This window comes from Centropristis striata, chromosome 1 (genome assembly GCF_030273125.1).
Source record: "Centropristis striata isolate RG_2023a ecotype Rhode Island chromosome 1, C.striata_1.0, whole genome shotgun sequence".
In the NCBI taxonomy this organism is placed as follows: domain Eukaryota; kingdom Metazoa; phylum Chordata; class Actinopteri; order Perciformes; family Serranidae; genus Centropristis; species Centropristis striata.
Genome location: NC_081517.1, coordinates 27,038,966 through 27,066,689, shown reverse-complemented (window position 1 = coordinate 27,066,689; position 27,724 = coordinate 27,038,966). Strand labels below are relative to the sequence as shown.

The 27,724-nt window shown below is 38.0% G+C and overlaps 1 protein-coding gene across 1 annotated transcript; it reads left to right on the top strand.

Annotated features, from left to right (window-relative positions):
- The first annotated feature begins 200 nt into the window (after nucleotides 1-200).
- tmod1 (tropomodulin 1) lies at nucleotides 201-27,724 on the top strand. The gene is made up of 13 exons (XM_059336796.1): nucleotides 201-473; nucleotides 6,609-6,687; nucleotides 6,830-6,919; nucleotides 7,286-7,417; nucleotides 12,022-12,178; nucleotides 14,518-14,634; nucleotides 17,244-17,333; nucleotides 19,212-19,342; nucleotides 19,620-19,727; nucleotides 19,848-19,991; nucleotides 21,703-21,847; nucleotides 22,775-22,874; nucleotides 24,752-27,724. The coding sequence occupies exons 4-13, from the start codon at nucleotides 7,295-7,297 to the stop codon at nucleotides 24,768-24,770; spliced, it is 1,134 nt and encodes a 377-aa protein (XP_059192779.1). The 5' UTR covers nucleotides 201-473; nucleotides 6,609-6,687; nucleotides 6,830-6,919; nucleotides 7,286-7,294; the 3' UTR covers nucleotides 24,771-27,724.

The window sequence follows — 27,724 nt, the reverse complement described above, 5'->3', positions numbered from 1 at the left end:
GTGTATTTTATACAGTCTATGGTGTATCCCCTAATGTTGAAGTTTATTGAATGACAGAGTATCAATGTGTCCGATAATGGACTCCGCTCGACTTCATGACATCACTGGAGTGACAGGGCAGCCGTGCTGGGGGGAGGAGAGGGAGGAGGAGGAGGATCTCTCTCCATAAGTTTACTTTGCCCTTTGCGGGAGATGAGATTCAGCCTCCTGCAAACCCGCCGAGAGACGACCGGGGACGGGGGAGGAAACTTTGCGAGCACTCTGTGAAATCTGCTGAATTCAGGATTATCTGCGGGTCATGGACGCTTTCGTCTAGTTGGAGTTTTTTGCGGATTCCCGGGTTGTGCGCCTGCAGCAGAGCGGACCGCGCGGTGCGACTCCAGGCGGCTCTGAAGGAAACCATATCTGGTCAAAGTATTCGTTGCTGCCTGTCACCCAGCGGGACCGTCCGGCTATAAATAGCGCTGGAGGAGGTACGGAAATAAATGCAAAAATTATACTGCACACTGTAAAACAGGCAAATTAGTGAACATCACATGTCAAGGTTGGAATAATGTACAGGACAACGCGTTTAACCATTAAGTGGAGAAAATATATACCGTAACCACGAGGTCATTGAGGGTAAAGTGGGCTTCTCCAGTAACACTGAGGATTATTTTTATTTCACTGTTGGTGCTTTGAAGAATGCATTATTCGCTGTTGTATGCTTCCTCTTAAAGTAATGGCGCTCTGCAAGTCCTAACATCAAAGTTCTGCACAGATGGACATTGCAATGCAGTCCTTATCATGTACAGTAGCTACCTGTGAGTCTTTGATTCAAGAACATTAGTGAAATTTTCCATTTTAACTTGCCAGTGATCCATCATTCTACATGCACTTCCTAGGGCTCACCTCTTAACTTTCTAGGCTACAGACTTAAGTTAGTAACTATTAAAAAAAAATTGAGAAGGCTTTGGCAAGTTGGGATCATGAGCAAAGGATGTCACCTTGGGTTAATAAAGTGATGAGTATCCATGTGAAATTTAAAAATGATAATTTCAGTAAAATTGAAATCCAACTTGCATAATCAGGATTTCACTCAACAAGTGCTGAGAGATGCAGCAGTTGTCTGTGACCTACATGCATCCCATAGAGTAAAAGGAGCCTTTTATAACCTTTGTTACTTGTTTAAGGTTGTTTTTCTTATTTTTAAGAATATTAGTGCGTTCTCTGAGACTGCTTCTTTGTTCACTTTTCCACTGGTGCCATTTCTTTGTTATTTACTCATTGTTGCAGTGTTTGACCATCTAAAACATGAATACAAGTGTTCTTATGTTTGTTCTTCGTCTCTTTGATTAGTAATGTATCATGTTAGCAGCCAGCTCGAAACTACACTCTGATTAGTGAGGTGACACATGAGGTAACACGTCTGACTTTTTGACCTCTGCAGAATGCACAAATGGTCAGGCAGCAAGTGTGGTCCAAGGCAGCAAGTGAGCTGCTCGGCGCCTCGTTATACACCTCATGTCATGATATACGACTCCATGGCGCTCCCCAAAGCGGAGACTGACAACACAGCAGCCATCACAGATGGATTTACTTTAGAAGTTGTTAGAATGAGATAATGTTTTTAAAATGATGAGGTCTTGGCTTTCACTCTCTTTACTGTTCACATAACATATATAGACACACAAAAGAAACTAATCTATTTTGGCAAGCACCTATGCATTATACCAGTGGTCACCACTGTGTAAGTGGAGACCCTTGTTCTCGTCACAGCGTAATACACACACACACACACACACACACACACACACACACACACACACACTGACTGTCCTGTAGCTTATCTCAACTTCATACAGAGGAAATCAGACCAGTTGCCTCACAGCTGTTTTCTACTGGGCCTTTCCAGAGGTGATTCTAACAACTGAAATCTTGCAGAATAGTTTAGACAGACACCATGCAATAGCATAAGGCATGATGGAGTCTGTTAATACTCTGATCCTTTTAGGAATATTGTGGTTATTTTTCTACCAGGTGCACATGCAGTTAGCACCTGGTAGAGCTGGGCAATAAATAGATTTTTATCAATTTGAATTTAATGAATTGATTCATTCATTGAAATTGATTTTCACTTTCAACGACTTTAAAAGACAACCACCTTATGTATGATTTTGTTATTTATCATGCAAATATTTTTTCTTCAGGGAGAATAAAATATAACTTTTATTTTCATTTTTTCAAAAAGTGAAGTCTGATGAAAGTTTGCTTTGCACTTTAGACCCCACCGATATGGGCTTCTTGAGACAGATTACCAATTCACAGATTACTAATGGGGCAGTGTGTCAAAAGCTTTTCAACTGGAATAAAAAAATTATGCTTTCTACTTGAATTGTGCTCCAATTGTGCAAATGCTAAATAAACTTCATGACTGTATGTTGAGTATCCAGAACTAAAATATAGAAATATGTCATTGTCATGTTTAGTTTGTTTTTAAGGAGAAAAAAATATAAAAATCATATATAGGGTGTGGGATGTGTGTGGGAAGAGATGTTATTTTTAGGCTATATCGCCCAGCCACAACATCTGGTTAAAACTCTCAGGTTAACCAGATTGGGACATCTTAAGTATTGTGGCATTACATTTTTCAAATATGAACTTTTTTTTTTTTTTTGCTTTTTCTTTTTAAAAATTGCTTTTTTCCTTCCCTATTAAAGTATGTACAAATGTATGGAGATTGGTGTGCCTCCTAGTTCAAGCTCCTGTGTTTAACATAAGCTTAGAGATGACCGTAGTATATCTTTGACTTCCCAAACTGAAGACATTTTAAGTGAAATATTCACACGCCACTTGCTGTATTTTTTCTTTTTTCCTGAGAGGGTAAGCTGTTTGACGACATTAAGCAGGAAGTCGCCTGTTGAAGCTTCTAAAGGTCCTCTGCTGTCTTCTTAACTGTGTTTTATGTGCTGATTTATTGGCCGCTAAAAGTTTTTGGCCCCTCTGAGAGCATGTGTGAGATTCACAGAGATTTATGTGTATTTCACGGCTGAAAAAGTTTTGCAGGGTTTATGTTTAAAAACTGAAAGATTTACAGAGAAGTAAGGATAAAAGCAGGCCTTCATAGTTGTGTTACAGGAGTAGCTGAATTGTGTAAATCGGGTGTGAAGCAGATATTTCAACTGTGAGCTCTTATTTTTAATTTTAATATGACAAAGGCTGTGCTAGTGAGTTTAAAGGTTTTACACACTTCTCACTTGATTAATGATCCTGTATCAGTGCTGCTATTCTTAGAGGCTTGAGGACTGAGCATGCCTAGTTTAGAGGTCAAGGGTCAAGTCAAGTGTTTATGACTTTACAGGGTACATTCTGGCTCAGGTCATATTTAATAGCCTTTCCTCTCTGCCCAGTGAATGTCCTCCAATGAAGCAGAAGCTTGTAGAAACGTTATAAATAAAGGCACGGGTCTGTTTGATATCATCAGAGCAGCTCAGGCTCTTCCAGCAGACTTGCAGCGTTATTTGGCGTTCAGCCCAGTTCTTCATCTTTGGTTTTGGAAAGTTGTCTTGTCGCGGAGCTTAGAGAAAGCAGAACAAAAGTACGGCACGCTTGACTCCACCTGTTAGGAGGTTAGCCAAAACACACTTGCTGACATACTTAAGATCAAAAAGAAATGTTTGCACTCCTCGAACGCAACATTTTCTGCACTTCGGTTGGGGTTCTTAAGCTTCATCTCAACCCTTTTTTGCTTAATTGGAGAACCTTTGATGCAGGCTCAGTAAAGTTATTATTAGGGTTGTCATGTGGACATCTGTCAGCAGCAGCTCGCAACACATTTCAAACCTTGACCCACAGTTTTAAGGAACCAGGGCTTAGAGACCGCACGTATCCCGAGCATTTGGTGCTGTGACCCACAAATGTTCCGCTGCACTTCATCCATCATCAGTCATCTGGTTCTGCAGCCAAGACTGAAATGTAGAGAGTGAGAGAGGAAAACAGATCTGCAATCCGTCCACACTGCCAGCAGAGAAAGAAAGCACCAGAAAAACCCTTTTCCGGACAAGATATTTGGTTTATCCGGGGTTGAAACTTACATTTTTCTGCAGAGTGCTTTGAGAGAAAAAAACCCCAGCATTTGTCACTGTGATTCATGGTCAGATTCAGAGGGGTCAGCAACAGGATACAGTTCTGGCAGGAAATGGAGCACCAGTATAGAGAGTCAAAAAGACAGTGAACAGGTGAAAATGTAGTGCTAGACCTGACTGCTGTTAGAATCACATAAAAGTAGGACTACTCAGTTATGGTAAAAATCAAACTCCAGATCATTTTGGTCAATATTGACATCATGATTATTTAACAGCATGCATTTGTTCAACTAAGAAACAAAAGTTTTTTTAACAGTGGATTTTCTTAAATTTTAAATATAATAAAATGAAAAAAATAATTAAAATAAACAATACACATTTAAATAATAAATATAAAAATAAATTAGATTAAAGTAAATGAGATGAGGAAATGTCCGGTCACTTCCACCACCCAGTGAAAACTACTTAACAAATTCAATAAATACAAATGTGAATTACATCAAATATGTTGCAGTGCACTGCTGCAGCCTACTGAAAGCTCATAAACATAATATTCTGGGGTTTTCTCTTTTTTTTTAGCATCATGTTGAATCCCAATGTGGTGCGATAATCTATTTTTATCTTGATTATCTTGCTTCATAATCATTGGAAGCAAAACCATTATTGGAAAACCGACAGAAAAGGGACTTGTTCATTTACTTTCTGCAGAAAGTCACACTTTGGCAGTCTGTAGGTGAACTAAGGTTATATTTAATACTTTTCTGTTAGTCATCAATCAGGCTGTCATTGATAGCAGCTGATTTTGTACATCACAGGTTATCTTAGGTAGCTTGCTACCTTCAGTGACCTCAGATGATTCAACAGTATTTTTCTTGTCAAAAACATTTTCTTAGCACCTTCTACATTACACCGAAAACCCACCATCTCCAAACCAATCAGTCAGTGAAAACATCCTTGTCCAGGTTTTTCCCTGTCCTTCTCTCTCCTGGTTTCTCATCCGTTTCTAGATGAGGCAAACATCCAATGCATCTCTCTTTTTTTTTTTTTTTTTGCTAAAGCCAAATAAAGCCTTGTCTTGTCCATGTATCACTTATTTTTCTTATTTTTTTAAACCCTGTTTGCGACAAATAAATGGCCAGAACTGTTGCAGAACATTGATATTTCCAGGTGTTACCATATATGATAACATGCAGTAATTTACGGGCCAATCCCAAAATGTTGCATCACTAACAAATAATTATAGCTTGGCGTTATAGGATAAATGCTTGTTGAAGATCAGATTCTCATATTACTACTTTAAATATGAAGCTAAAACTAACACTGAGAAACAGCTAGCCTGGACAAAGTCTACCATCCAACACCCTAAAGTTCACTGATAAATATGTTATTTCATGTTGTGTAAAAAAAAACCAATTGGCTATTTTTATGGGAGCTTAAGTACTAGAATATTGCACAGCAGGAATAAGTCCTAAAACCTAAAAGGCATCTTCATCAGTTTAGCGGTTGTGACGTTGTGACGTTGTGACACTGAGGTGTAGTTCAGTTTTAGCCTTACATTAGCTTCTTACCTCTGGGAACTGCATTTTTTTTTTTTAAATTATGAAGTGGTCTTCATTTGTTAACAGTATCATGAACTTTTGTTTTGCTTTATTCCCTGCAGTAAATCGAAATCCAAAAATCCCCTTGACTTTTTGTCGAGAAGTAGTAAGCAAATGTAAAATGAAAAAAAATGAAGGTTTAGTGGCAGAGGTGGAAAAAGTACTCAGATCCCTTAAATAAAAGTACTAATACTACACTGCAAAATTACTCAACTACTAGTAATAGCCCTGCATTCAGAAATTAAGTACAAAAGTATCAGCTTCAAAATGTACTTAAATTATCAAAAGTAAAAGTACCCATTATGTAGAATGGCCCCACTCAAATTGTTATATATATTCCACATATATTATTGGATTATTAATATTATCATTATTGATGCATTTATGTAAGCAGCATTTCATTTTTCCCAAGGTAGGGCTCATTTTCACTACTTAATATACTGTCATGAGGTTTAATTAAAAAAAAGTCTAACCCCTTTAAATTTGTCACGTTTTTTTATGTTAAATCTTTACCTGAAAAGTAACTAAAGCTGTCAAGTGGAGTAAAAAGTACAATATCTGCCTAAAAATATTTTTTGAATAGAAGTATTATAAATAATGTTACATATGTGGAAATACTCAAGTAAAGTACAAGTACCTTGAAATTGTACCTAATTGCAGTACTTGAGTAAATGTACTTAGTTACATTCCACCACTAGTGAGGAGCAACTAAAAACTGCAAACAGTTTTTTACAACATTGTATAAAAAATGAAAAGCAAGTCTTTTCTTTCCCAGCCTTCTGTAGCCACCCTGTCAGTAACTTTGGAGATGAGAAAATGAAAAAGGAAAGCAGGCAGTGGAATACTATGCTTAATATCTTTCTGCATAGATGGCTTAGTGTATCTATTGCTTTCTAATTTAGAGCGCTATTAATCACTCTCCACTCTTTAACTCTGCCTCCTCCAGGTCTCTCTCTTTCCCAGGAGCGCTACGGGCACTTGGCTGCCTTTGCTGTTATTTTACCCCTGAGGTGGGGGTCGCTGAGGTGAGTGCAGTCAAGTTTTTTACATCAAGTGACACTCAACAAAGCATGTGAATCAACCATCATAGTCCACTTTGCTTTACTCTGGTAACTCCTGTTATTAAACCATTCATTTTATCAATGATTTCTCTTTTTCTTTCCACAGATATAGATTTTTTCTTTCACAAGTTCCCAGGGTCTTGCAGGCTCCTGATCGCCTACGATTTGTCATTCTCGTTTGGAGGGGTGATTTGAGGTGAGGGAATCATTTGAATACCTCCCAGATCACTTTGTGTATATGTTTACAATGGCAGCACTGAATCTTAAATGTCAGACACATCTCAGAAATGTAAACCGTGCGAGACGAGAGATGAACATGATTTGAAATAAAAGTTTGGTTTAAGTCGATTAAATCACCTCAAGCAATTTTGAAGTACAAGACATTGATGTTGTAAGATACAGTTAGAAAAAACAAAGTCCAAGTGTTTATTTTATGGGATGAAAATCATTCCATTCCGGTCAATGTTGTGTATATTTAACGTCCTGTAATCATCTTAACCACTTCTTTCTTGCAAGAGTTTGTGTGCATGTCATGCTGAGGTCACTGTATCAATGTTCCCAGGTGTCCATCATGTCGGTGATGAGGAAGGAGATGGAGAAGTACAGGGACATAGACGAGGATGAGCTGCTGAAGAAACTGTCAGAGGAGGAGCTGCAGCGATTAGAGGATGAATTAGAGGAGCTGGATCCTGATGTAAGTTTACAGTATAAAGGCCATAAGGAGGAGATGCTGTTGCTGTGTTGGTGTCAGTGGATGGGGTCAGAAAGGCTTAAGAGACCATCCTGATGTGATGAACTGCAGTGTGCTTTATATTACTGTTACTACTTGTCTCTGTCTTTTTTATCTGAATTGTGGGTAGATAATTTGTTTGAGTAAATGGCTTTAATGTAAATAATAGTGTCTGCAGTATTAGTACAGTGGCAGCTGATGGACTGTGCTTTGAATGCTGTGTAGACAAAACCAGCCAATCCAGAATGGACTCGCAGCGTTACTGCACAACGTGTAAAATGTATATGATGACCCACAGTCTTTGGTTTACACACAATGTAGTTTTTACAGCTGCTGTATAATCTATGATAAAGTTAGGCAAGTCAATGGGATCAGTGTTACATCCAAATTACTGGATCAGTGGGTCAGTTTTTAACTCGGTGTGTAGAATATGGGCATAATAAAAACATTTAAAGCACCTCAAGTTTCTAGGAACCTTTTCTGATTTCAAGCATAGAGCAGTTTAAAAATCATCCAATATATCATACACATTTCCTACTGGACAACCTTTCAGGCTCACAGATCCTCTCTAGCCTTAATCCCTGTAACAAAGGGATTTTTTTTACCTGGCATACAGGTGTATATATTAATAAATATATATCTATTGGTTAATCAAGAAAAAAGCCTGTTTAACAGTTTAAAGTTGTCATCTTTAGATCCTTTACCTAATTTTTTATGTGAATTTTTCTAGACAGTATATATATATATATATATTTCTATATATATATATAAATGTCTAGTTTAAGCCATTGTGACATTGATGATTTTCCCAATACATGAGAGAGGAAGTGTAGGAAGCAGCATTATAAAGATGAGGTTCGCCCCAAAATCAAATATACATCATTTTTCTCTTACCTGTAGTGCTTTTTGTCAATCTTAATTATTATGGTATGACTTTCTGAGTTTTTGAGGTATCGGCTATAGAGATGTCTGCCTTCTCTCAACCATTTTGGAACTAGGTAGTAGTCGGCTTGTGGTGCTCAAAGCGGCAAAAAAAATGCATTTGAAAACCGTAAAACAGTAATGTCTATTTCCAGACATCATGACTCTGTTACTCAAGGTCGATATCTCCAACACTCAGAAATTCACATCAAAACAATCTAGACTGATAAATGATTAATATCACTGCAGGTGAGAGGAGAAATGTATTTCTGATTTGGATGAACCTTTAAGGCTACGTGAAACAGTTACATTCTACAAAATATTTTACCTTTTTATATGAGTCATTTTGTAATGTTGCTGCTTAGTTGGATATCATTTACATCATTTACAGTATGTCTCTATTCTCATTAAGTGCAGTCCATGGGAGGCAGGGTGGTGTATCATGTTGTTAGTTATTATGCTGCAGTAGGTACAGTACATCAGTTATACTTGTGTTTAGTTTCTGTTGCCTTTTATGAAGTGTTTATCTCTGCATTTGATGCATCCACTGCCAGCTTTGTGCCCTCAGTGATGTATCGCGCGTCTATGTGGTGAAAGCAGCTGTAATAGCTTTCTGATGAATGTCTAACTGCTCATAAAGAGGCTGGATTCCCCCTCAATGCCAAGGGGATGACTGGAAGAGTATAATGTGCAGGGATCAGTGTGTGTGTGTGTGTGTGTGTGTGTGTGTGTGTGTGTGTGTGTGTGTGTGTGTGTGTCTGTGTGTGTGTGTGTGTGTGTGTGTGTCTGTGTGTGTGTCTGTGTGTGTGTCTGTGTGTGTGTCTGTGTGTCTGTCTGTGTGTGTGTGTGTGTGTGTCTGTGTGTGTGTCTGTGTGTGTGTCTGTGTGTGCGCGAGTGAGGCGTATGCCAGCAGCGAGTCTCCGGAGGGACTCTATGACGTAAACTGAGGAAACGGAGAGAGGCAGTGCGTGTGTGCTTACCGTGTTTATGCCTGTTTATGAGGGTAACCTGTTACACAACAGTCAAGTATCCAATTGCTGTAACACACTGTAACCTTCCCAGTAAGGCTACCCACATCAGTTCCAGTAAGCTTTTGAAAAAAAAAAATCATCTTGTTGGACAAAAACAGCAGGCCTGCCAGCTGTACCGTGGCTGTAGAAAGATAAATAGATTGTCAGTCATCGAGAGAACATTGTGTTTTCTTGCCTCACAGTCACACAATGACATGCTGCAGCTTGGACTGGCTCTACTGTTTACTTTTACTTAGACATCAGGGTCACATCCTTTTGACTGTAACTTTCTGAGGTTTGTGACATATTTGGATTAAATCAAACATTACGGTGATTGAACGAAAATGTCTCAGTTTTCTACATTCACTACTAAATTGTCATTGACATTTATCATGTTATGTCCCCATCATTATTATCTAATCACAATATAGAAACAAAATTTGTCTGTGTTCATGTAAATCAACTTGTCAAGGCTGTTGATAGCTTATCGAAGGCTATGACGCTAGCAGCTCTTTATGACAGAACCTTTCAGTATGCTAACAGTTAGCTGTTAGCTTATGGCTTATCTAAAGAGCTCTAGGGGGCAAACCCCTTATGGTCATGCTATCTTACATCTTTTTTTTAATCTGGACTAAATTAATGTAGATTAGTGGAAAGTTCAACCCAAAGTAAAACTATTGTAATTTTTAACTTCCCTACATAACTTAAAGCTAAACTAATTCATGTTTTTACTGAACATGTGGAGGTCGTTCAGCTCATTGTTTTTAGAAACTGTTTGTTTACTGTTTTGGTTCATTCTTAACTCAAGGCTAGTATTTTCAGCAAAAAAAAGCTCTAGTAAACTTTATTTAAATTGTATGCTACCTACTTAGCTCCAAAGGGCAAACAGACAAAGTTAGTGAAGTTGCAGTTATAGCTGAAATAGATGTAATAACACCCATTAAAAAACAGTAGTTTGCACTTACAGAGACATTTTTATTGTCATGACATTTTTTTTAGGTGGGCGAAGGCCTTCACCTGCCTGCATTTGCCTTTACCCACCTAGGAATAAAAATTTAGCCTCCCATGTATCCACACATGTTTTGTATGCAGAGTAAAACAGAAATGTTTTGTTGGTTCAGACGAAAACCAGACCTAAAAGGAAAGTGAATATTGGGCTTACATTTATCAGGTGGCTAGCAAACACAACTCACACACGTATATGCTAATGTAATGGATATGTAATCAACTGTTTGCTCAATTTGCAATATTAATGTTGTAAGGTGCATGTTCCCAGCTTATTCATAGCCAGGTTTAAAACAGGTTTAAAACACTGTGTTCCTGCATCTCAGCCTTCTGTTCATGGAGGCATTTGCTGTACGTGCTACATTAATATGCAAATACATGATTGCTGTGGCTGCTGATTGGCAGGAGAGAGAGACTGAGACCAGATGAGGCGGGGGGTGGGATGACAGGGAAAGGGATATAAAGACAGAGTCTCATGCTGGTAAAAATAACATGCTGGGACTGAGAGTGTGCCTGTTATCTACCACTGATATTATGTGTGACGTAAAAAAAAAAGCTTGGCAGTCTCGGTGTGATATTCTCCTGGCTTTGGTATGAATACAACTTTAAGTCACATTTACGAACCACTACTGGAAAAACTGAATGACAAAGTATAAGAAGAAGACTAATATCTTACTCCAAAACAGTGTATCTAAAAGCAGATACAAATGTAATTGTTTGCTAGTGGAGGTATCAGGCTGAGAGGGAAAGAGTGAGACAGAGTCATGAGGAGGGAGGCCTCAGAGTGCTGAGAGGGCTGATAAGATAGAGAGCTATAAGTAGCACTTGTAAGAGCTTGGTTTTGAATGTTGTTTAAGGTTGAAAATAACGCGGTGAGCAGCAAAGCTCTGGGTAATGTCTCAGTCCAGATAGAGACTGATGAGGGAGTTACATTCACCAGAGCAAAGATACTGTACCACCATCTCTAGATCTCCTCTAGATCTCTGGTTTAATCCAGTGAAACTTATTTTTGTTGACTCTTTCCTAAAAATCTTAATTTAAAAAAAATGCAAGCAATGTGAGCAAATAATACCATATCAGTGTTGGGCATAATTTGGTCGGATTGTTAATGAATACCTGTATGTAGGAATCTAGGAAAAGTTTGTGTGTATTATTCTCCCACTGGGGTTTATGAGAAGTTTCTGTACTGATGCCCCCTGCATTTCTTGGTTTATTTTAGTTATTTGGTGTGTTATTACCTTATTTATTCTTATTTTATTGGATAACTGACTAAATTTAGATAACGTACCTATGTTTAGATTTAGCTAAAATGAGTTCAACTGGTAATTCTTCAGAATAAAAGATCAAGGTCAAATATTTACTCTCACATTTAAATCACAGCAAACCATGTATAAAGGATTTGTTTACTAAGAAGAGTATACGTAATCATAGCACTGTGGCCTGAGAAATATCTATCAGAGATTAATGTTTTATTCAGTAATATCACTGTAGCAAGGAAGAAATCATCTGCTCTGTATTGTTTGTTTCAAGGTACAGTAATGGTAGGAAGAAAGGAGTTAAACAAATTCAGAAAAATAACACTTTTTAATATAATGCCAGTCCTTTAAATTGTGTAAATTCTCATGTGTCCAGAATGCGTTGTTGCCGGCTGGGATGCGGCAGAAGGACCAGACCAAGAAAGCTCCGACAGGAGACTTTCAGAGAGACAACCTGCTGGCCCATCTGGAGAAACAGGCCAAAGAGCATCCTGACAAAGAAGACCTGGTGCCCTTCACAGGGGAGAAGAGAGGTAGGAACCTGTTTTTATCATAGTTAACCTCCTCAGATGAGAAGAAGGCTTTATCTGGCTGCACAGTTTAATCAAGTGAACAGGTGACAAGAAAGCTGGATTGTTTGGTTTAAATATTAGCGATAACTGACGTATCCAGTTATGTGAGCTGAGGGAAGGATGGATATCATGCTTGACATTGAGGAAGATTACACCTCAGATTAATCATGACCTTAACTAAACAATAAAAGTTAAAAACAAACCTATGTTATATATTTTGTTGAGTTGTAAATGTACTTTTTATTCAGTTTCAAGCCACTTTAAACAATACACTTTTTAGATCTTGGTGGTTTCAACTATATATTTTAACCAGATGGAGGATTTTAGTCATCAGATCTTAAGTTATCAGAGGAACAAGCTGAGCAACGTAACGGCTTGAAGTACCTCTGGTACTTACTTTGTCAACCAAAAAGTGTCAGAGAAACACTGATTTTTAAGATGACACTGCTTCATTCAGTGTTTTTATTCGTTTTAATAACCTGGTCAGGATGTGAACAATGAACACTGAAAGAATCCTACAAAAACTCCCATGAGCCCAGATGACTTACCAATGTAACCAAACTGAATCTTGTTATTGTTTTGATTCATAGACAAAAAATGTATTTCATATCATATATTGTGTGTTTAAAAAGGTGTCTCACAAACCCCCAAATTCAGAGGTTAAGGGGTGAGATCCTAAAGGATGATCAGTTCCATAAGACCACCCTCACCAGACTTTGTGAGGCCTGTCAGTGAGCCAGCAGCAGTCTAATGTCGACTGGTGTGTGATGGATGGCGAGAGATACCAGACATCTCAATGTGAAACTCTAGAAGGTCTCGGTGCTGTCACTTTCATCATGTTCTTCTCTTCTGCTGTTGTTGTTTCAGTGCGCTTGTGTGCTTAAAAAGACAGATTTTCACAGATCAGCTGTAATACTGTAAGATAGCATGGAGCAAAGCTTTTAACTTCTAGTTCTTCTTGTGAAAAAAAACGGTCAGCTGTGAAACGGAGCATGTGAGTGGAGCAACAGCAGTTTCTGCACCCTGCTCGAAGCTGTCCATCATCACTACACTTCATGTTTTCTTTTTACCACTCCCCTTTTTCTCACCCTCTGCTCACAATGAGACAAAACCCTCCACAGGTTGCTCTGTAGATGGGCTTGAAACAAGTTGCTAATAATGTGGGAGGCTGAAGTGGTATGATTAGGACTGAGAGAATGAGACAGGTGACTTTAAGAAAGCTGCTAAGCATGCTGGGTAGTAAGATGCCTAATAAGTGAGGGGTCAAAAAATGTCTGTCTGAAACTGGAGGAGCTGACCACACAGACAGACACAGCAGACCTGTCAGTGAAGACACAAATCTCTGGGTCTTTACAGTCACACGTGTGACGTGATGAATGAATACTCACTGCAGACAGCTCAGCTGTTTTGTAAGACAGTTGGTCAAAGATATTTTACCCTAGTTTGACATTAACATTTGAAATGGCTACCACTGTGATCTATAGGCGTGTTTCCACTGACTACTTTTTTGAAAGTTTTTGGCTACGCCCACTAGTTAGTTCCCCTCTGTCTCTGTTCCCATACAGGTACTTTTGTAGCAGCTAACCAACGGAGTTCCAATGTCATAACAGACCAACAGGGCAAGCAGTGTTGCCAACTTAGCACCTGTTGCTATATTTAGCGACCATTCAGACCCCTCTAGCGACTCTTTTTCAAAAAAGCGACGAGCAACAAATCTAGTGACTTTTTCTGGTGATATTGGAGACTTTTGGAGACTTGTTACTCTTCTTTACAAGTAGCAGGCGCTGTCCCAAAGCACTTACAAGCGGCCCAGTCTTCCCAAAGCAGTCTCTCTCAGCTGCAGATAGAGCTGGAGCTGTTAACCCCTAAGCGTCCAGTTTGCACCAGTCTGCAAATGAATCATATATGCGCAAAATCACTGCTCAGTAGTGACTCAATAGAGGGAAAAGCACCAAATGGAAACGCGCCTTTTTTCAATGACTTCTAGCAATTCATTGGTCTTTGTTGTTTCTGTAATTTATACAGAAGAAATACTTTTTCTTCTGCCTATAGATAAATATATTTTCCATGTACTAATTACATTGTGTTTGAGTGTAGTCATGAGCGAGTGCAAGGGAAAAACCCCTATGTGTGTGGAGGGGGACCTTTAATTATTCACATAATTCCAAGGGAATACATATTGTCTCCAGCATTTACTTTACAATGTATTTCATCAGCAAACGGTTAGGTGCTAGTATTACTAGTCATTGTTCTGCTTGTAGTGTACGTTTTTGTATTAAATCTATCCGTTCATGTTGCAGGGAAAGCCTGGGTGCCTAAAAAGATTGTGGACCCCATCATGGAGAATGTGACTCTGGAGCCGGAGCTAGAAGAAGCCCTGGCTAGTGCTTCTGATGCTGAACTCTGTGATATCGCAGGTAACATAATCACAGTCACATGCTTTCACCATGTTTCTTTAATCAAAAATTTGTTCTATTTCCTACTTTTGAAATACTCTACTCTTTTAACAGTTTTACAGTTAAAAGTCCTTGCGGTGCGCCCATAAAGTTGGAATCTTTTTTTTTTCAGACACAATCCTCTGTTAATAGTGCTTTCATTTTTATTGTGATATGTTTGGAAGAGATTGATTAATAAAGTTTTGAGAATATATACACTTTATCTGTCAATAATAAATCACATTGTCACAATCATTTCATGGAAAGAAGTCAAAAATATTTTATTCCAACTTTATTGCAGTTATTGCAGTTGCATTATATCAAATAGTAATAAAGTGAAGAGAAAAAGGAATAATTTAATCAGATTTTCCTCCAGAACATTATTGTTTTGTTTCATCTCATTTTCACATGTTTATAATATTTAAAGAAGAACAAAAACAAAAACAGGCACACCCACGTACATACAATAAAGCATCTGTGTATTCTTCATCTTCTCGAACTAATCAGTGGCCTCACCCTTTCCTCATTCATTTCCTTTTCTTTAACCAAAGTCTTCTCCATTTCCTCCAGTGCTTCCTCGATCTCCCCTCCACCTTTCCCCTTCATCCCTCCATCAGTCCCTCCACCTCCAACACCATCCAGGGTATCTGTAGACTGCGCTCGTGTTTGCATGGAACCGTTCTGCTCCTCTCGTCATGTTCGTGTTGTGCAGCTTGAATCAGTGACGCAGACTGTCAGAAATCTGTGCTGTACATGCATTATGCAGGGATGTTCATCGGTTCTGTGTAATGTATGGCCAATGTTATTACTGTGGCAAATATTTTGCTGCATGTACAAGCATATTTGTTATACATTTTGGATTGAAAACATTTTAAATAGTAATCAAGATGGATCACTCCATGTTTCACACACAGAGGTTTTAACAGCAAGTTCCGGCAAGTCTTTAGTTCCAGAAAATTACAGTATCCTTTGAAAGATAATTAGCACTAAAGGGACTTTCTTTTTGGCTCACTTGTGATAAACTTAAAGTAGAGCCCGACTAATTTTTGTGACTGATACCAAAACCAATTTCAGAGGGGAAAATTCAAAGCTTATCGATATGGCAGCTGATAAAGTTAATTTTTAGCTGGAATGAAAATAGACCTCTACTATGTGGATTGTGTTCCGATATGACTGTGTAAAGGTACTCAGAAGGCTGCTTTTTTTAGAAATTAACTTTATTAAAGAATATTTAACATTATTAAACATTATTATACATTATGCATCTAATGTTTTGCAGTATCAACCAATTCTAGAAACTAAAACTGGGGAAATAAAGAAAAAATATGAATAAATGCCTGGATAAACATCAGTATATGTTCTGTATCAGTAAATTGCTGACCATTTAAATAAATAAAAGTTAAATATATAACTAAAACCATTTCTGTTTACCCCAAGCATCATTTTCAGTATTAAATGTTGCATATGTTTTCGGATATGAGGCGATAGTTCCCGTTATGTCTGTAATAGGCCAGAAAAGGCTGATCAAATTAATCAACCTGTTAATAGGTGGCGCTAGAGTTGAAATATCAAAGCTGTAAATTCCAGTGATTTCTCTAGTTTTGTGTGTTTGGGGTCCTCCCAAAGAAAATATTACATTTTTCAATTTAAAACAAATGCAATTTCACATAGTTCTTGACCATTATTATTACAAAACTGTGTACAAAAAGTTGGAAAAGCTAGAGGAGATAATAAATAAACAACAAAGCTTAATACAGAAGTCCACCAAGGACCACCTACAACCATTAGATCTGGGGAAAGGCATTTGGTAAGTTTTAATGCTCTCCACGGTAATCTTACTTAAATTTGACTTAGGTGGTAGGTACAAAATGTCTTGGGTGACAAGACAGAAAGCTGGCTACAGCATTTTAATCTAAACACATTTAGTTTCACGCACTACTAGAGTCTCTCCTACCTGCAGACTTTTATTATCAAAATTTACTGCTGCAGAAACATTTAAGGAGCACAACAAGTCCTTGGAGTTACTAAATGTAACATGCCCGCCCTTTTATAAAGAGCATCTTGGAAGCTTTTGTTTCTAAATTGTTTGCCTTTGCAAAATGTTCTGTTCTCATGCTCTCTGTAAATCTTCTCTTTTATTATATAGTGTCTTCAGAGTAGCTACTCTGTCAAAAAAACGTATTTCATATTTATTGCTGCACAGACACAAACAAGACTCCTCAAGTTGAAATTCTTTACAGGCTAATACTTGGACATTGTTGAACATGCAGATGGTGGAGTAGCATGTTTATGTGTAGTCCTCCAGCAGAGGGCAGGACCTCGGCTGAAGCTGTTACCTCTTACTTTGAATCCTTTCAGCATACAACTGCTTGATCGTTGAAAGTGATAGTGTCAGGTTTGACTTGCTTGTGATGCTGCAAGTGCTGATGTGCTGTCTGTATTAGCATGGTGGTCCACTGTATGGCTGTAAATAGACAATGTTTAAATATATAGATTATTTTTCCTCCATTCCTCCTCCCTTTCTCTCTCTGTTCCTCTGTTTATTCCCTTCGTTCTTTCCATCCTCATCCAGTCTTCTTCCTGTCTTCCAGCCATCCTGGGTATGCACACCCTGATGAGTAACCAGCAGTACTATGAAGCCCTGGCCAGCAGCACCATAGTCAACAAGCAAGGCCTTAACAGTATGTAAAACACACACACGTTACTGAAACCTGTGCAGCTGCAGAGTCTTTTATTTGTGGAAATCTAGCAGTTGCATGAGCTGTCTTCACTTTGTTCCATCACAGATACATTTGGTGCAGTGATTTTTCAAGAAACAAGTAAAACTGTCCTAAAATAAAGCAGATCACTCATCTAGTTTGAAGAAGAAAAAAAAGGAAGAAATCACCTCATTCAAGAAAAATGTTGAAGCGAGTTGGAATCAAGTGAAATGACCTCATGTTTGCAGAATGTTGGTTTATTTTACTGAAGATGATTGGCTTGGCCTTTTTTTCTCTCCATATATGCACAAATATAGTTGCCCTGCTTTAAACTAAGTACACGCACACATTGTCCTATAGCTCCCCCAGTAATAACTGATGATTCATTTGTTTACCTTCATCCTGCACTACACAGTGTAAAGTGGCAGCGGTGTTCTGATATTACTACACACACACACACACACACACACACACACACACACATGTTAATGAGCCACTGTTTATCTTGCTTGGTAGTTCATCCTATAGATTCTCCTCCAGCTCTAAACAGAGACAGAGGCCGAGCATCTCGCTTCCAAATATGACCTTCTCTCATAAAGAGAGTCCGCTATAAACTTTTCATTCGTCTGCTGAAACTGTCAGTTGCTTAGTTTTCCATGCCAATACACAGGACATAAAAAAGTGTTTGAACATTGAGTCTTTTTGCAACATTGTTTAAGAAATTGTTTTACATGAAGACAATTGAGAGCTGCAAACAGAGCAGCCAAATCTGATACTGCACAATTGAAGGCAAATCCATAATCTACTATGAATTGGATCATTTAGTGAATTGAAGTAAGTCTCCCAATATTGTTATAATTTCCTTACTTTTCTTATCTGATTAAAATGTTGGTCCAAGCCGATTTTATAACTTACTAAAGCAACTGTATTTACTGATACACTAAATAAAAAACACTTTTATTGCTCCAGTAAACTTAAACAATACTTTTACTGCAGTTCAGTGCCAAGCTTTTCCAAGGTAAACTACTCTGTTTTATCTCCATTTCACTACTGAACAAAATAAATATTAGGAGAACCAAAACTTGAGTTGCATAATCCATGGCACTGCATCACATCTGCTGCTGTGGTAGTAAAAATTACATATATGTATATTTTATGCAAAACCCCAATGTTGAATTACCTTAAATAGGACAATATATAGTCCTATATATATACAATACTGTGCAAAAGTTCTAGGTAGGTGTAAGAGTATGCTATAAAATAAGAATGCTTTCATAACTAGAAATGTTAATGGTTTATTTTTAATATATAAACTAGTAATAATAGTTTATTTTTAATAAATAAACTATTTACAGCTAATCTACAAGAAAAATCTAAATCGAATCAATATTTGGTGTGACCACCCTTTTCTTTTTTGTTCTGTTCACTCAGATTGCAAACTATACACTACAGGAAACTATAAACTATTAAAATTGAATTATATATTTATTATATATATATATATATAATATATATATATATATATATATATATATATATATATATATTCATATATGTAATTTAAAAAGATATATTTTTAATTTTTAAAGTTTATTTTTACAATATGAAAAATTAGTGACTGCCTGGAATGTGGGATAAACAAATAAAACTATATATGCGGTGTTATCTTTTAGAAAATTGTCAGCACAGTAAAATATTTACGACTTGTAGTACTTTAGGTGGGTTATAATATGCATATCGGTTCTTGAAACATTAAAACAAACAAAAAAAACAATTAAAGGTCTAGAAACATATTGAAGTACAGTAAGTGTTGTTCCCACAGTAAGAGGAGTTCAGTGTCCTGTGAATGATGTGTTGTAGGTGTGATTCAGTGCACCCAGTACAAACCAGTCCCCGATGAAGAGCCCAACTCCACAGACGTAGAAGAGACCCTGATGAGAGTGAAGAGGAACGACCCCGACCTGGTGGAGGTCAATCTCAACAACATCAAGGTAACAATGTGTGAGAGGGAGAGGATGTGAGTGTAACGCTGTATTTTCAAACAAAAACAACATGGGTTAATCTAGATTTATTTATTTTACTGTAACTCAATCAAGTTGTACATTTTATATGAAACATCTGTTCCTCTATTATTTATTTAAATTCTTCTGTCCCTGAGAGTGTGTTCTACTACTCACCACTGAAGGAACTTTGAGTAATTTATTGAACCAAATGATCTAATCTTTTGTGAAAATAAATGATGTAATCTTTGTGTTTTTCTGTACCCAGAACATCCCCATCAAGACTCTGAAGGCGTACGCCGAGGCTCTGATAAAAAACACTGTGGTGGAGAGGTTTAGTATTGTAGGAACCAGGAGCAATGACCCTGTAGCATTTGTAAGTCACAGCAGTTGTCTGTTCTGGCTATCTGTTTTTGGTTTTTGCAAATTAAAAAAAGTAAAGAGAAAAAGGCTGTGTAATGGTACTCAAGACCCAGTGTGTGCTGTGTTTCCTCAGGCCCTGGCGGAGATGCTGAGGGTGAACACGACACTGAAGAGTCTCAACGTTGAGTCAAACTTTATTACAGGGACTGGAATCCTGTCCCTCATAGAGTCACTGCAGTATAACACCACACTACAGGAGCTCAAGATAGACAATCAGGTACCCCACACACACACACACACACACACAGCCAACTTGCATAGAATATATGCAGACCATGCAGGTTCTAAATAAGAAATTAACTTTATTCAATTTATTTTGGCTGTTGCCATGTTGGTTTTTTGGAACCAGAAGTGACCATATTTGGACGAGAGGGTGAAGCTGTGGAGGTTACATAAGTTACCAGACCGCTGGTGCCAGATACGGTTAGCATAGCAAATGTTAAGTTACCAGCTAATGATAGCACTAGCTAGCTAGCTGGGTTAGCATGGTGTATCCACCCTTCACATTAAATGTAATACTATTTGGGATGCTAATTATGGCAAGGGAAAAAATAGGCTTAAAACGGACTTTCCAGGAAAAATGACCAGCCAACTCCTTATAGTGTCTTTTAGAACAACCATTCGCAGAACAAAATGTTACAGCTAACATTTATGACCTGAAAACACACTGTAAAGTTCAAAGTTTGAAGACGACACCCAGAAACAAGTTCACAGCTATTTAAATGTTCATAGCTCCATGGATACGTACTACTACTGATGCTGATGCTGACTCATACACACTTACCATGTATAAAAATGTGAGTGTGTGTGGGTGTGTGTCTCTGGTAATATACACAGGCCATCTTTGCCACTTCAGTATAATGCACCCTGATTGCATTGTCATGTGTCATACTGCATAGTTGTACGTCTGTGAGTCACCACTCACTCATTAGCTCATCTTGTTGAATGATCCTGGCTTCCTTTGACTGAAATTATATCCAACCAAACTTACCCCTGCCACTTCATCCTCTGTTGCCATGGAGATCACCACCTTTTTGGCACATGTTGTGGAGAGGGTGGCAGTTATTTTGTGCACTCCTCTTCTTCTCCACCTATGTTGTTATCTCGCCACCACAAATCAACTTCTTCAACCGCTTTTAACCCTCTGAACCCCAAGCCATGTCAAGGTGTTTTTTGCTCTTACATTTTACTCATTCTGGCCTTGTATTTCTCACTGTGATATTTAAGTCCTGCAGCTCTAAGGAAGTGTGAACAACTGAAAGTGTCTTTTGTGCAGAATTACACAGTTGTAAAGGCATACATCATACAAAAAATAAAAAAGCAAGTTGAATTTCTCCAATAAATTGTTTGTTTAAATTTTGAATAAAATGGGATTTGTATATATATATATATATATATATGAAACACATTTCTAAGACCCACAAGTGTCATGAATATTGGAAGAAAATTGGGTCTCTACATGTTGTACATACTCCTCTTTGTTCTGTGTAAAGGAGCGCAGAATTTAATGTTTCTAACAGAATCTAGTTATTAGGTTATTCGAAACAGTTTCATTTCTGATACATTTTAAATGAGACGTATAATATTGTGACTTTGACAGAAATATCACAATTTTAAGCTTCATCTTGGTTCCCTTTTCTATTGGAAACGTTTGTAATCGATGATACATTCAAGGACTGTCGGAAAGTTTAAATTCGTCTTTCCTACAATATTCCAGAATTCCCCCCATGGGGATCAATAAAGGAATATCTTAAATGGTGTTTTGGCGATTTATTAAGTTAGCATACTTTTCAAACCCACCGGTGGGTTTTTGGGGTCAGTTAATTTATCTTGTCTCCATCTTTTCTTCTCCATCTCTTCCTGCTCTCTCTCTCTCTCTCTCTCTCTCTCTCTGTCTCTCTCTCTCTCTCTCTCTCTCCAAACTCCAGAGCCAGCCGTTAGGAAACAAGGTGGAGATGGAGATAGCCAGCATGCTGGAGAAAAACACCACGCTGTTGAAGTTTGGATATCATTTCACCCAGCAGGGCCCGCGCCTTCGAGGCTCCAACGCCATGATGAACAACAACGACCTGGGTGGGTTACGCACGCACACACACACACACACACACACAGAGACTCATTGCTCAGAGAAACATGACAGAAACTCATGAACTGGACTTAAGCTGATAATTCTAGTACATATTGTATTATATGACCGAATCACCTCCCTGTATCTTGAGATAGTTATGTAAGCCCTTGACAGGCTTTCAGTAGTATTGTATTTGGCAGTGTTGGTTGTTATGTGCGTCAGTGCTGACACTTTATCTTCACTATATCTCTTTGGGTTCTACTTTAATCAGACTTTAACAGAAAAATCAGAGTGATATCATCTGCCGCTAACTCAGTAGTACGGCCAGAAAGCCCCAGCCAATCAAAACAGTGGCTTCCTAAGTCATGACATCAGCACTAAGAAAAGAGTCTGTGCATGAGAGAGGGAACTAAATGGAAAAGCAGGAAGAACAGATTCTTGCAATGCACATGCACAAATTATTACGGTTATTATTGTCTTTGTACCAAAGAGTTGAGTCAACTCCTCTGACAACGTAACCTTATTAGTCAGGCTGGGCCATAAATCTAATTTTATTTTCATGAGTGCATGATATTTCCAAAGCCAATGAGTAATCATCGTGTTAAATAATTGTGATCTCAGTATTAACCAAAATAATCATGATTTTTTTTCTCCCCATAATGGAGCAGCCCTTATATAAACTTTACAAAATAAAGAGAGAGTAGAGTTTTTGTTAAAGTTTCAGGTTTAGAGAGTGATGATAAGTGTCCATCAAATGTAAGAACAGGACTGAGGTGAAGTTCAGAATTATGATTACATTTGGATATTGTTAATGGGCTGTTTTTGTTCAAATGGTTTTATAGTCTGCTGCTATTGTGTCACAAACCACTTTAAGTTTAGTTTATGTGTCATAATCTTGTCATAACATTTTCCCTCCCCTCGTCATCTTAAAGCTCGAGTCGTCAGGTCAGAGTCGGACGGCTCCTTCACCCTCACTCTGTCCGTCCCCGAGCTGGAGAGGGCTTTCGGGAAAAAGTTCAAGTCCAAGACTAAGTAAAAAAAAGAGAAGAAACACAAACACTGCACCGTTTGACCGCTCAGCCTTGCCTTTCTCCTGCCAACATCACTTGGTTCTTTTCCAGGCCGCTGGAAACCTCTGCCACCACCTGTCAGACTCCTCTGAGAGTTTCTGTTGCTTCTCTAAAGCACCTATCATCACTTTCCTTCTTCTCACCCTCTGGTCATCTCTGGTTTGCAAAGACCACTGACAGTGTCCCACAAATTTAGCTGTTGTTACTCTACAGCCCCCACCATAGTCACAATATATTTTTTGCCTTTACATTTACGCAATACATTTACATAGATCACAGACCAGGAGATCTAATCCTGCTCAAGTAAAATAATTCAAATAAACTTGACTATGAAATAATACTGAAGCTATTGCAAGGCTACTATAACCTGTACGTTTGAAATACAGAAAGGTACAGAGAGATAAAACGGACATACAAAATGCAGAAGACGGGCTTTAACTCTGCTCTGATCCCTCAACTGACTGAACAACAGCAGCTACTGTGTATCTCTTCTGTCTGATTGGACAGGATGAAACTGTTAGAGTGGGGAATCTGCAGAGGCCCCACGATACGATTTAATCCCGATACTTGAGTTTATATTCACAATATGATATTATTGCGATTTTAAGCATTTTGCGATATGATGAGTATTGTGATACAATATATTGCGACTTTACTGTTTAACTGCATTTTTTTGTCGACAAAATGTAATTCAATTGTTTTGTCAAATAAGAGAAAATTCTCAGTCTATTCATCTCACTTCAGTCTTTTTATTTCTCCACAATGAGAGTCAAACCCAAAGACTGACCAACAAAATATTCAGTCAAACTGAACTGAACTGATATCAAACATGTTTTGACGACAACAACTGCAGCATTTTATCAAACTTTCCCCAACTTTAAGCTTCACTGCTCTGATTTTTTCTGAATGAAACATAAAAAAGCCAAACTTTGTCCTGACGACAGGTGGTTCCTGTAGATTCATTAGATCTTCTAGTTTCATATGATACCACTATCTCCAGTATATTCCTAAAAGTGAGCCCACTACACCCTGTGGAAAAAAGAAAAACGGCGAAAATACTGGGAACGCTAAATATCGATACTTAGCGGCCATGAATCGATATAATATTGCCACACAAAATATCGCGATACTATGCTGTATCAATTTTTTCCCCACCTCTAGAAACAGTCTCCTCTGTTAGTTGCTGTAGTGGTTTTTGGGAAGTCCATATTCTTTGTACTGTGAAGCTGCATAAAGCTTGATGGTCTTTATCTCCTCTTTCTGCATCAATCTACCAGTATAAATCGGTGCTATAATCAAATTGTTTGGCAACATTACTGATCTTTTTCCCTCAATTGGTTACTCTCCTCTCCTGACGTGCTGTTTCTACTGTTCCTGCATTTTTTGGAGGCATATTTCCTCCTCTGCTTGACCACTGTACCCTCCTGTTCTCTTTTAAATGCTGCTCTTACCCAAAGATGAATTGCCATCCTGGCAAAGTGGGCAACTGTCAGGTCCCCTAACATTCAGTAGCTCTAAAGTTTTCAGGTTCTCTGTGTGGCGATTTGTTTGTGATCATTTAATACATCGTAAACCTGTTTGTTAATACCAATTACTGTACAAATGTAAAGGATTGGGGCCTTTAATCAGTGTCTTACCTTTGTCTGTCAAAGTGCTGTAACTTTAATCTTTCTGTCCTGTTCTGTTCCCTTCTTTCCATTGCCTCTCTTTGCTTTACTCATGTAAAGCAAATAAAGCAGGCCAACTCCGCTAAGCTTTAGCTAAAATTGTTGGTAAAGATGATGAACCACCGTCCTGAATTCAGTTTTTCCTCTGTTGTCATCCTCTCTCCATCTACAGTAAGAAAGAGAAGGCTTGAGGGAGGACCCATCTTCCCTAAGTGTCGGACGAATGTGTAGAAACCAGGGCTACCCTCAACCCTCCGTTCCCCTTCCACCTCTACCATCTTTTCCGAACCCCGTCCTGTAACCTCTCTCCAGCCTCACACCCTCCGATGGCCGACCCTGAAGACCACGTCCACCCAGGTTCAGTTCTCTCTGGACTTCATCTACTTTCCAGACCCTTTTCCAGTAGATATTAAAGGATCTGGTGGGATTAATCAGCAGAGCCCTTCTGATCTTTCAGTGCAGGCAAAAGGTGAGATTATGTGCTTAATTTTGCACTCTGAAGTTTGGATGTTGACATCTGCTGGCACTCTTTGTCTAAACTAACCAGACGAGGTTTACTTTGTCATCATGAATCCTTTAATATCTCCTTAAGTGTCTAGATTCCTTAATAAAGGGGGCCAGAGGAGGTCTGGTTTTGAATGAGGGCCTATTAAAAAGGTCACAGGACACTTTTAGAAATACCTGTTTCTATTGAAGAGTTGAATGAATTCTAATTATTATGATTATGCTGTAAATGAGTTGTGCTGTCATTACTGTTGTTCCCAAAAGCTTCTGATGTTGATTCAACATCGACATACAATCAAGGTATTTTCTACCAATTATACACCAAAGCCAATGTCAATTTGAATTTAATTTACGTAAAAGAAAAACTGTGAGAAGTACTGTGATATTGGCTCTTAACCTGATTGAGAATCTGATGTTACAGCCTTCTCATATTCGGTCTAAACAGTGTTTCAGTGACTCACAGTCCTCAGATACTAAGATAAACAGATTCTCCAGTAATGGACAGATAGATTTATAAACCAGGCTACTGTGAGATTTGTCGCTATATACAGAATATATTTATTTGTGACAGACCTGGGGAAGAGTCAGAAATCATTCAGATGCTTTATATCTTGGTTTGATTGTGCTGGACTGTGTAATAACTTGTGTAAATATATTTCTGCAAATGGAAATGTACTCTAAGTACACTTTAAATTGTTATATTATCCAGCATTTATATTAAAGCTTCCTGCAGAGCATTCCTGCTAGCTGGGAATGGCAATCTACGTTTTATTCACTGACATTAGATTTTCTGTGAACCCTCTGTAAAATATCCTACAAACAACAGTATCTGCAGTACACCATGTAAGTCAGACTGTGATAACTGCTACTTTGATAATCCAAAGTAGCCACAAGTATCTGAATGGACTTCTGTTACACTTTCAACCAGGTCTTGTTTGTTGATTGTTTGTGATTATTTTTATTTACTGGAGCTAAGATGTGTGGTTTAATATGAAATGCTTGGTACTGTTGACTTACTGTTTATTACAGGTTTCACATTAACGCCTCAGTCCAGGTTTGGATTATTTCAGTAACGGATGGTAGACAGACTTAAAAACACAGGGAACCTCTAATGTCTTTACAGCTGTCAGATTACACAAATCCATCCATTTTCCTTCAATAAAACAAATGCTCAAAGACTATTTTCAATTTCAAAATGCTTGTTGGCTGTGATGGGTCTTAAATCAACCACTGAACATCCGAAATTATTCATGGGCAAATTATAAAACAATGGGCCCCTGGGCACAGACATGCAAAAAGCCAAACCACCTCAAGACACACAGACTTGTTGTTTAGCCTCTTTTTGTAGTTGTTTTGTGTTTTTTTGTAGTTTTGTGTCTTTTTCTTTTGAGTCTCTTTGTAGTTCTGCCTATTTTCATGGTCATTTTGAGTCTCTTTGTAGTCTTTTTGTCACTTTGTAATTGTTTTGGTCTCTTTGTAGTTATTTTGGTCTCTTTGTAATAATTTTGGTCTCTTTGTAGTTATTTTGGTCTCTTTGTAGTTATTTTGGTCTTTTTGTAATTGTTTTGGTCTCTTTGTGGTCATTTTATGTCTCTTTATAGTCACTTTCAGTTTGTCTGTAGCTGCTTTGTGTGTCTGTGTCATTGGTTTTGCCTCTTTTCATTCGCATTGTGAGTCTCTTTGCAGCTGTTTTGCATCTCTTTGTAATAGTTTTGGTCTCTGTGTAGTCCTTTTCTGTCTGTTTGTTTCTTTATAGTAATTTTGAGTCCTGGTTGGATTGTGTGTCTTTGATTGACATTAATGTAGGCGAAGACCAGGGGGGCCCGTGCCCAGAAGGCCTGTTCAGTAAACCATCTGCGAAAATATGGTTTTACACTCAGATTCTGGATGGATCCTTTAGGAGAATAAATGTACTTCTAATTGAGGGCGAAACCTGTCTGTAAAAACATGTTTACATGTCCTTGTTACTATCTCCGGTTACACAACTACATGCTGGTAATAATGACCTCAGCTGTGTATTTTGTAGCTCTTAATTCAAGTTAACAGCACAATGAGAAAAAGGAGGGTTAGCTGCTATGTAACCAGGAACTAGAGCTAATATGTTGCTGTCGAAAAATAAAACAGCTCCAGTAAAATCACCGTAAAATGGTCTGCACTCTTGTTACGTTTTAATGGCTCAAGATGAAATGGGTATGTAGCCTGTTTGTATGCTTAGAGAAAAAGGGTAAACTACAAGTTGTAGACTCAAAGGAAAATCTGACCCTGTACCATCCATGTCTATGTGATGTCAACAACTGTACCTGATACTGACAGCATGTTTAAGGGTCAGATAACCCTTTTTAATGTTATTTAATATCACTGCTTTGTTACTTTCTTGTCAGTGCTGTGGGTGTTGTTCAACAAATGGTAATCAAGGATGTAAACATTTGTAAAACAGTAAGTAACTGAATGCTCAAGGCAAAAGAGGATGTGGACTCCTGCCACTCACAGTCTTTGTGTGTCCAGTTCTTTTCTTCTATCTAGTGTTTTCTGGTATTTTAGTGCTTGACTCTGTGATTTGTTAGATAGTTCACCTTTTTGGTTGATTTTTTTTGTTTAATAAATAAATAAAGCTTGAAATATGTTTTTGTTTTTAACCTTT